General features: G+C 39.6%; 1 protein-coding gene across 1 annotated transcript; it reads right to left on the minus strand.

The window, feature by feature from the left end:
- Window positions 1-2053: 2053 nt before the first annotated feature.
- Window positions 2054-9715, minus strand: tmem129 (transmembrane protein 129, E3 ubiquitin protein ligase). The gene is made up of 6 exons (XM_034883085.1): window positions 9627-9715; window positions 6818-7027; window positions 3557-3717; window positions 3325-3484; window positions 3162-3231; window positions 2054-2998 (listed from the first exon to the last, which is right to left on the minus strand). Exons 1-6 carry the CDS (start codon window positions 9675-9677, stop codon window positions 2811-2813), a joined length of 840 nt encoding a protein of 279 aa, XP_034738976.1. The 5' UTR covers window positions 9678-9715; the 3' UTR covers window positions 2054-2810.
- Window positions 9716-11162: the final 1447 nt, after the last annotated feature.

An 11162-nucleotide genomic window follows, 5' to 3' on the forward strand; every position in this document is an offset into this window, starting at 1 on the left:
ACAGCCCAGAAACCTGACTGATCTAGAGAAAATCTGTGTGGAGGAGTGGGCCAAAATCTCTTCTGCAGTGTGTGCAAACCTGGTAAAATACTACAGAAAATGTTTGACCTCTGTTATTCCAAACAAAGGCTACTGTACCAAATATTAAAATTGATTTTCTCAGCTGTATCATACAAATAAATAATTAAAAATTTATACATTGTGATTTCTGGATTTTGTTGTTGTTGATTATCTCTCTCACAGTGGACATGCACCTACGATGACAATTTCAGACCACTCCATGATTTCTAAGTGGGAGAACTTGCTAAATAACAGGGTGTTCAAATACTTATTTTCCTCACTTTATGTCAGATTGCAGGGACCCAGGTTTCATTCAACCCAAGATTATTTAGTCTGGAGATGGGTCAATCCTAAACGGGATGGATAAGCACATAAGAAGCTGGGGGGTTAGTTTAATGATAGCCAGATTATTTCTAGACAGCAAATGGTAACTAGATAGATAGAATAAAAATAACACTCAGATTGGAAAGGTTTTGAGGGATGGAGATATATCTTTCCTAGAACTTAAAACACAGTATAATTTTGAAATTGTAAAATCAGAGATGCTGTTATTTGACAAGGTACTATCTCAGTTGTTTTCAAGGTACTATGTCTATCCCTTCCTGTGGGAAAGTGACATTAGCTCACCAGTCTCTACAGATTAGTGGGGTTCCATATTGAAATGCTCAGCATCCATGTCCAATTTTGTAAGGTACAAGGTTATAAAGATAAAGATGATACATATGGCTTATGTTACACCACATTACTTTAAAAACAAATGTATCAGAACTGTGCTGGCATGGTACCTTCGTTTATTAATTTTGAGCTTGTACATTTGTAAAGACATTTTGGGATGAGGTAATAGATGTTGAAAAAATATTTTGAATGTTCATATTCCTAAATGCCCTATTATATGTATATTGGGAAGCAGATTGGAAAATATACAAGCAATACCTGTGCATAGTTGCATTAGCTTTTCACTCTGTAAAGAGAACAATGCTCATGAATTAGAAAACTCACAAATTAGACTGCCATACCAAATATAACTGGTTATAGGAGTTTCTGGATTTGCTTTCTATGCACTTTAACCCTTGCAGACTGGGATGATGATCTAGGCACCCTGTGGACTCCTATTAGAGAATATATGAACAATATAGAGCAACAACGTAACTGTGTAGTGTTTGTGTTACATGAATGAGTATTTTATAAGTATCTGTACCACCCGCTCTTCTTTAATGTGTATGTTATTATAATTTATGTCTCTAATATATCTTGTGATTTATGTTGTTATCTTTGTTTTCTTTTGCTTTTTTATCCTTTTTGTTTCAGAAAATGTATAAAAAAAATAAAAAAATGAGGATGGAAGAAAGAAGTGGTCAATCCAGGAGTGGTCTTGTGAGATGGCTAGGGGGACAACATTCAAAGGTGCCCTGCCACACATATGTTATGGTTCATATGTGTTTGTGTTATGTGGTAAATGTGAAGCAGTTCGCTGCCTCCTGTCAGCTCTAGCAACTGAAAAGAAATAAGCAGAGAAATCAGGACAATTACAAAAGCTGGTCAGTCTGATGTCATGTTGTCTGAGCGCATTACCTATTCACAAGCTCGCCCTGTTGCAGTGGGTAAAGGATACCCCAGCCATGTTGTCTGGCTGTCATTTGCTAGCTGTTAGCCAATCAGAATCAATCCACTTAGCTCGTTGAGTATTAATGACGACGGGCACAAATCGGGCTGAGTCTTCCTGCAGGCTCTTCATAACACAAAAAATGTTTTAGAGTCCATGGTAGAACTTTAAACAATACCACAAAGTGCTGAAATACGTGTGGCAGGACACCTTTAATATAATGTCATGGGGATGATGACGTGTAGGATGGGCTTATGATGTTGTCATTTATACATATGCATTTTTGGTTTATTTTCTATTTTGTTACAATTCAGTTGAATGTTTTAAATATTGAAGTTATTGTGACATCTACAATTTGTCTGTATGAGGCAGAAATAACAAGTTTGCTACTGTTGTGTTTATGGATGCATCTCACCTCTCCTGGAGATATAGTTTCTACAGCATTACCCTAAACATTAATTTACTGGGGTCTCCAACCTGCAAGTTACTATTTAAAATTAAAAATATAAATTGAGCTTTCGCAGAATAACATTATTACTGAGAACATATAAGGATTTGTGAAAGAATAAACATTGAGGCAGATGAAAGTTGTTAAATCCTTAACAGCTCTGAGTATACATGTGCATAACCAAGTGATAACTTGAGATTTGCTCTTAAAGGCTACTTACATTTTGATGTCAGTTTTATGTCGGGTCTAAAGAACATTCTGAAGTGGATGACCAGTTATACAGGTTCTGGTCACTGTTAAAAGGGTTAAGTTTTTTTTTCACTAACCAAAACACATATTGGATGTCTCTTTACTGACTGCAGATTCAGGTTAACTGATATGATGCCTCATATCTGACTGGGGTTCAAAAACCAAACAAACACATCTCCCAAAATGTCACACTGATTATGGCATTTAACACTATATTGGGGTTCAAAATGAATGTTTTTCAGAGCATTGTAATTACTGTAGTAAGTGATACTGTAAATTATCATTCCTTATTGAAAGCACAGAATAGACTAAAGGTACATAACTAGGTTCAGTCCATTGTCCTGTCCACTGCTTCTCTTCAGAGTCTTTTTGCTAAATGTTGGATAAAAACACACATTAACATTATTTAGAGCGTAAAAGGTCTGTTTGGATCTGTATTTGTGTTTCTTGTCAGTGGACCATGCAGATGTCCAGTATACAGAATTTGGCTCTACAGGTGGGGCAGGGGACTCTGCTAGACAACCAGGTCTCGGGTCTTTGCTGGTCTTGGCGGCTGGCGAACCATCGACCAAGACAGGACAGACACCACATTGGTCTGCAGAAACACTGCTGGCACTCCAACTCATTATCTCCTCCTGGTGGGAATCAGAATTGGCTTTATTGGCCAGGTATGTGTGCATGTACAGTTTAACTCCAGTTTTGTTGTTAATGTATTCATACAGAAATAGACAGTGCATAACAGCTATGAACATGAACAACAACACAAAATAACGGTAGGGGATAGACAGCGCACATGCACACCTGTATGGCAGAGTTTGACCAGCTTGGTGCTTGCTGGAACCTGCATACAGCCTATACAGGGCTCCATCTCCTGTGTATGGAGAGATAATGTTGTGAATTTGTGTTGGGATCATATGGACAGGATTTTAACAGTTGCATGAAACATACACAAATAGTAATGTACCTGTCCAGTGGGAAGTGTGTACGGTTGATTGAGGTCCACCTGGGCTCTAAATGTTTCAAGGAAGAGTTCACTTATGGTTTGGTGGATCACAACATTGGCAGAGTTTCTGATGGGTGCATGGAGTTTCTCTCTGAGCTCTGCATGCTCTGTAGAGTTGAGCCTGCAAACAGTGTAAAAGTGAGATGGCTTGTTCATGGCACATGCCGCTTAGTCCACACACACACAAACACACCTGATATCAAAAGCTCTGACAGCAGGGTTAATGCTGTCCACTCGCAGGGTCAATATCTGTGTGGGGGAAGCCGAGTCTGGACTCAGCTGGTGCTGTCTGGACTCTGTGACTGTCACATGGCATTCACTCTGTAAGGCCATGTAGACATGATAGGTGGTCACCTAGAGGACAAAGACAGTCAGGCATGTGGATGAATGTTGATTTGTTTTTGCCAATTTAGCATACCTTCAAAATTGGAGCACAATAAACAGGACACAATTTGCCTGATGAAGGCGAGATAGTAAAAAGTTTTAGTTTGAATAAACTTGCAATGAAGCCCACATTGGTCTGCACCTCAATAGGCACTCTTTAAATTAAAAGTTGTTGATTTTCACTACTACTTGCATTCTATCACCTAAAAAGATGATAGTGCTTGCTAAACGTGTTCCAAAACAATAAGCAATGAAAGGCTGAAAAGCTCTCCCAGTATACACTTAGTGAGAGAGTGAGAATTAATTTGGGATGTGCAGTTTCCATTACAGGGCTAACTCACACAGTGTTTTTTCACTATATGGCACTTTAGGCTGCACGGAGTCCAACCATTACTTTTGTAGCTTCTAACTAAAATTTTGTTTTGCTGTGTCCCTGTATGTACTTATGCTTTATTTTACAGTTTCATGTTTGCTTTCACCTGTATAGGACTTGTGTTAAGTTACTGCTGACACATTCTTTGATTTTGCTGCTTCATAATTAAAGCTTTTAAATAACAAAACCTCAAGGGAAGTTTGTCAAGAATTGAAAGGAAATTAAATGTTTATTCATGTTCTTCAGCAGCTCTTTTGACCACTAGTCAGCCATGGATTGCCTGATGCCTTTAAACACCATTGACTAAAGACAGGCCTGTTAGTGTTAAAAACACACCTTCAAGTGTTTAACTGGAAGAATTTGGTGCATTTTTTTTATTACACCTCAGATTAGCAGTAAAACATCTTCAACACACCAGCCCTGTTGGAGGAAATGTGGCTGATTAGCGTCAAACATGTTTTTTTGGAGTTGTGAAAAAATTTAAGTAATTTCAGGAGGATACATATTTAGTTTTGAGTACTTGGATACAAGATTCCTTTCTCATGCACTGTCTTATACTTGGGTCATATTTCACCTGCAGTACAGAGGGACAGGTACCCGCTGAAGATTCTCTTTATTGCAGCAAGGAAAGCGATAACCAGAAACTGGTATAAGCCTGACTGTCAAAAACGGCAACAATGGTTTGATGTCATAAAAAAAAGAGAGAATAATGGAAAGGTTGACTTTTGTGCTAGGTTTGAGAGAAAGTCTGTATGCCCAAAAGATGGCTGAAGTGGACTTCAATAAAGCATAATGACATTGGGTCATAGCTTGGATTCTAGGGCTGTAATCTCCCAGTAAACTAGTCAATTTATTGGTCGATACGTTCTGGCTCGACCAAAATTCTGATTGGTTGATTTTTTGCCGTGTTATTTCATCCAGTGGAAGCATAGACCATTAAGGTTTATGTGTGGAAAGCACTTATTGCTAATGGGGGTGTTTTCAGAGCATCCCTGTTGCACAGGTAACAGTCTGTCTTCAGAACACCCCCCTTCGTTTTCAAAAACATCCTTTTTTTTTGGATTAGCCCAACCCACTAGGGACATATTGAAGAAAGAACTAGAAAGCCTTGTTTTAGTGGTTTGATGAATATTTATTTATTTGTGATTGTTGAATTTACAGTCAGTCCTCCTCGAACATGTCGAAGACATCGGCAGTGGCAGCATTTTACACAACGAAAAAAGTTGAATGCAAAGTTTGCAAGTAACAGTTTAAACGATAAACTAACTTTTCTGCATTAGGTTGCCCTGTCTGTTTTGAGCAGGCTATATGAACATATCAGAATTGGCATATTTCATAGTCTAATAATTGTTTTATAACTACCGGCGCACCTGCAACTACGGTAGCGTTCCCCAGACCCCCCAAAACCCCGCTGGATGTTAAGCCTCTACCATCCAAATGCAAAAATTATATCACGCAAGGAATTGTTGACTTTATTGCTCAGGAGATGAGGCCCATTGTTGTTGTGAAGGGCTGAGGTTTTAAGAACTTGTTAATATACAGCACCAGCACGCAAAATGTTACGGACTCAAAGAGAAAGTTTCAGAGTTAATACAACACAGCGAGGCACTGAGCGCTGTTAGAGCCGACAGACAAGTGGCATTTCATTGCAAAATAATTAGGTCAAAAACGATTTAATATACTGCAAATAACCTACAAGCACAAGTACTGCGGGACATTACAGTTAATTAATCTTGTACTTTTTCTGTCCCCCCGCACCGCACATTGCGCAAATTTGGATGCAAATTTGCGCAAATTTTCACGACTTCAGTTGATCAAGATTTTCTTTGGTTGATTATAGCCCTATTGGACTCATTAGGGGATCAGGCATTGACTTGAAATGTACATTTTATTTTTGGCGTTATCACCTTTTCTCACAGGATTGTTCCCCTTTTTATGTTGTTTCTCCATATATTACACACAAATTGAGGTGACTGTGATCATTTGTAATAATGTACAGTAAATTCAATAAAATAGAAAGTACTAAAAGAAAAACACAACGTCAAGTGGGTAGCCCTCTTGTAATGGAGATGCAAATCCTTGTCGCACTGGTGATTAAGTGCGTCTCATCAAAAAAAGATCACATCACCCAGCTAGGTAGCTGTGGCGCAGAGTGCTTTCTGATGTTTAATACAATTAATTGTCACAGCCTCTCCTCCAGACTCCACTGCGACACACACAGGATATCATTCCATTCTGCTCACCTGTCATTGTTAGAGAGTTGTAACTTAACACAATTTCTCCCACAGGAGATTGACTTCCTTGATGGCATCTGGCAACTACACATATGGTGATATTGACATCTAGTGTTAACAAAAAGAACTGCATTTTAATATAGCCAGCCGTAACATTAATATGAGTTCCCACAGTCTGCCTATAGACCCCCTATGGTCACCATGGGTATCCTGCTCTGTCTTTGAGAAAATGAAAGCCCACTTGGGCAGATCTGAGGTTACTTCCCCTTTCCCGGCTTTGCACACCCAGAGAATTTGGCCCACAAATGAGAGAGAGAGAGACATCATTGCTTTTAAACAAGCAAAGTGGCAGTTGGTCAAGTTGGGCAAGTTGGTCAAGATGTAAGCCAGCACATGTTGTCTTAGTCAGGACATCTCTAATTTGCACCAAAACGATGTAACCACAAATTAATTTTTTACTCACCTTTAACACCCAGCTGTCAGTAACGATAACTCTGGTTCCAGGCGCGCCTGTAGCAAACTTATCTATGCGTCTGAACTCATCGTTGACGCTGGTTGCCACTGAGCCCCAACTGGAGTAAGGAGGCTGTATGTGGGCCTGCAAGACCCGGCTAATTGGATGGTTGTGCCAGTGCCGGCGGGACCAGTAGATGACAAGTAACCAGCTGGTCAACTGAAGGCATATAGAGAAGAGGAGAAATGCTCTCCAGCCTTCACTCACCTGGTGAAACAACATAATAACACAGTTGTGACCAACATTTTATAACTACTGCCGACAAGGTAGCATGGAGAACATCGGAGATGTTCCACACTTCTCAGGAAGTCAAAGATTGTATATATAATTGCCAGGGCAGAAATCTGAATAAAAAATCTCTTAAAGCACTGTATCACAAAATACCTAACTTTTGTTTGGACTGGGATGAGATATCATTTTGAAAAATCTAAATACTGGCACAAAGGAATATCAATTAATAAATATAAATTTATGATTATTTAAACAGAGTATAAATACAGGTGTTGACAGTTTGTAGTTTTCTATTGCATCAGAGGGGAGTAACTCAGTTACACTCAATGCATTGCTGAGTTTTTAAATTTAATTTTCATAATTGACAAAACCTGGTCAAAAAATGGCAAGTGATGTGTTACTATAACAGGAGGATAAACTACACAACAGTTACAGTGGTGTGAAAAAGTGTTTGCCCCCTTCCTCATTTCCTGTTCCTTTGCATGTTTGTCACACTTAAGTGTTTCGGAACATCAAACCAATTTAAACAATAGTCAAGGACAACACAAGTAAACACAAAATGCAATTTGTAAATGACGGTGTTTATTATTAAAGGTGAAAAAAAATCCAAACCATCATGGCCCTGTGTGAAAAAGTGATTGCCCCCAAACCTATTAACTGGTTGGGCCACCATTAGCAGCAACAACTGCAACCAAGCGTTTGTGATAATGTGCAATGAGGCTTTTACAGCGTCCTGGAGGAATTTTGGCCCACTCATCTTTGCAGAATTGTCCTAATTCAGTTACATTAGAGGGTTTTCGAGCATGAACGGCCTTTTTAAGGTCATACCACAACATCTCAATAGGATTCAGGTCAGGACTTTGGCTAGGCCACTCCAAAGTCTTCATTTTGTTTTTCTTCAGCCATTCGGTGGTGGACTTGCTGATGTGTTTAGCATCATTGTTCTGCTGCCGAACCCAAGTTCGTTTCAGCTTGAGTACACGAAAAGATGGTCGGACATTCTCCTTCAGGATCTCTTGGTAGACAGCAGAATTCATAGTTCCTTTTATCACGGCCATTTCTCCAGGTCCTGAAGCAGCAAAACAGCCCCAGACCATCACACTACCACCACCATATTTTACTGTTGGTATAATGTTCTTTTTATGAAATGCAGTGTTCCTTCTACGCCAGATATACTTGGACACACACCTTCCAAAGAGTTCCACTTTTTGTCTCATCGGTCCACAGAATGTTGTCCCAAAAGTCTTGGGGATCATAAAGATGTGTTGTGGAGAAATTGAGACGAGCTTTGATGTTCTTTTTACTCAGCAATGGTTTTCTCCTTGAAACTCTGCCATGCAGGCCATTTTTGCCCAGTCTTTTCCTGATGGTGGAGGCATGAACGCTGACCTTAACTGAGGCAAGTGAAGCCTGCAGTTCTTTGGACGTTGTTGTGGGGTCTTTTGTGACCTCTTGGATGAGTCGTCGCTGCGCTCTTGGGGTAATTTTGGGCGGCCGGCCACTCCTGGGAAGGTTCACCACTGTTTCATGTCTTCGCCATTTGTGGATAATGGCTCTCACTGTGGTTCGCTGGATTCCCAAAGCTTTGGAAATGGCTTTATAACCCTTTCCAGACTGATAGATCTCAATTACTTTCTTTCTCAATTGTTCCATAATTTCTTCGAGTCTCGGCATGATGTGTAGCTTTTAAGGATCTTCTGAAGGACCTTACTGTGTCAAGCAACAGGTGTTGTGATTGGTATTGTGAACAGGTGTGGCAATAATCAGGCCTGGGTGTGGCTAGAGAAATTGAACTCAGGTGTGGACAACCACAGTTATAATATGTTTTAACAAGGGGGGCAATCACTTTTTCACACAGGGACATGATGGTTAGAATTTTTTTTCACCTTTAATAATAAACACCTTCATTTACAAATTGCATTTTGTGTTTACTTGTGTTGTCCTTGACTATTGTTTAAATTGGTTTGATGTTCCGAAACACTTAAGTGTGACAAACATGCAAAGGAACAGGAAATGAGGAAGGGGGCAAACACTTTTTCACACCACTGTATGTGCTCTCTGGAAAAGTTTTATGCCAATTCACAGAAACAGGTTTGGTGTGATTCAGACGATTCACTAATGCTATTTATTCAGTCTTTACTGTAGTGCCCAGTATTGTGATGTATCTGCTCATTCTGAACCTGTGTAGTTATATTTGTATGAACACAGTCTATCTTTTTTCTTTTGCTAGCCTGATAGCCTTTACATATTTTTATTTGTAAATTTTTTAAATATATAATTATTTAAGAGTTCACCTGAAGTCCTCACAATAAGAAAGAAAGACTGCATTTGGAGACAAAAGTAGTTTTGTACATCCAACTGGGAATTGCATTAACCCACTTCAGAGGGGGAAATGCAGGTTCACAATATCATCAATTTTTACAAAATGTACCCACTCTGAATGGGAAATGAAATAGTTGTACTTAATGTGTATAGAGTGACACCAAGTGTGTTTGTAAATCTGCAGACTGCAGAGAGACAGGCTGACCTGGTGAATGTATCCTAGGTTTTTTTCTGGAGCAGCAATACACATCCCCATGTAGTAACCTGAAGAGAACACAAAAGAAGCTCTTAAGAAACAAATCACATCTACTACATCCCATATTATACACCACCTACCGACACCATCCTGCATCATACACAAACAAAAACCAAAAATGTACAACAGATTTTTTCCTTGTGTTCTTCAGCACATTGCATTTTTAAAGTTAGTTTAACTATGTGGATAAGGGTTTGACTCTCAGCTTCAATTTACATCCACACTAAGGCTGAATCCCATTTATCTGTCTTGCCCCTTCCTCTACCCCTAGCCCCTCAATTCCGAGTGGTAAGGTCTAGGGGTGAAAACATCCCCCAATGAAATGAGACACCACTTTGGTTACGGTTATGTCACCATACAGTATTGAACACAATCTAAGATGCCGTCTGAAAGTGTGTGTGTGTGTGTATGTTTACTGTGTGGGTTTTGACAACAGTGTCATATGTATATCATGTACCTCAGTCTGTAGGGAGTTGGGTTGGAAACCGGAGGGTTGCTAGTTCAAGTCCGCATATGGATCAAAGTATGGTGGTGGACTGGTAGCTGGAGACCTTCTGGGCACTGCTAAGGTGCTCTTTAGCTACGCACCAAACCCCCAACTGCTTGGGGGTTTTCACTCTGACATCTCTCCATTAGTGCATGTGTGTTTAATAACAGAGTGTATATTTGCAATAAACATTTGTATACACACTGCATGGTGTGTTGTAGATCTGTTTCAGTAATCCCCGTTTGGAATGTCATTGGTGTTCACAAACACTTTCTTTATTAACAAAAATCTGTCTTTATTGCCCTGTGTGGGAAGTGTTGACCTGTGAATGGCTGACTTACACGTTCGAAAATAGACAGATGAATTTGTTTTTTCAGAAGAAATGAAATGATTAATATTATCCGTTTGTAAAAGCAGGCCCGACAGGACGTGGAAACAAAGTCAGCATCTGATTAGTTGGGCTAAAACTATAGCCCGGTGTTCCGGTTTAACGAGAGTCCATGTTAACTGGCGACCGTCAGCCAAAAGCGTCTGTTGTTGTCGTAGTGACGACAGCTGTTGAAAACGGGAAGAGAATACGTAGCTGTCCGCGTGAATGCCTTTTTTTAAGTTGTCATTAAAATGTAAAACATAATGACGTGTAGGTTACCTCTCTGATTTGTCTTTGGAGTCTAGTCTGAAGAAACTTGTTCGTCGCGTTTGGAACGTGACTTACTGTTAAGGAAAACAGGAACACAGCGTTGCTCTTCCTGTTAATGTCTAGAATACGTTTTATTAAATACACCTTTTCGTCTTCAGAGCCTGTTTGAGTAAACACATGTCACGTAGAAAAGTTATTAGCCCTTTTAAAAGTAGAAAAAAATGATTAATGAGTCACAACTTGGATTCGAACTCGTAGCTGCCGTTGTGAGAAAATATATAAGAATCGGGCCCAACGCAACGCGCCATAGCATCGTATCTGGAACTGTTGAGCATGGTTTCATATCAACTCAAACGTC

The sequence above is a fragment of the Etheostoma cragini genome, chromosome 10, assembly GCF_013103735.1.
Source record: "Etheostoma cragini isolate CJK2018 chromosome 10, CSU_Ecrag_1.0, whole genome shotgun sequence".
Classification (NCBI taxonomy): Eukaryota; Metazoa; Chordata; class Actinopteri; order Perciformes; family Percidae; genus Etheostoma; species Etheostoma cragini.

What these genes read in the sequence shown, in the direction of transcription:
- tmem129 (XM_034883085.1), bottom strand. Translation starts at nt 9,677, where the DNA reads ATGGGGATGTGTATTGCTGCTCCAGAAAAAAACCTAGGATACATTCAC. An exon ending in CTGACAGCTGGGTGTTAAAG is followed by an intron (nt 3,718 to 6,817) that starts GTGAGTAAAAAA and finishes TTTGTCCTCTAG; the next exon opens with GTGACCACCTATCATGTCTA. An exon ending in GGTCAAACTCTGCCATACAG is followed by an intron (nt 2,999 to 3,161) that starts GTGTGCATGTGC and finishes TCTGATTCCCAC; the next exon opens with CAGGAGGAGATAATGAGTTG.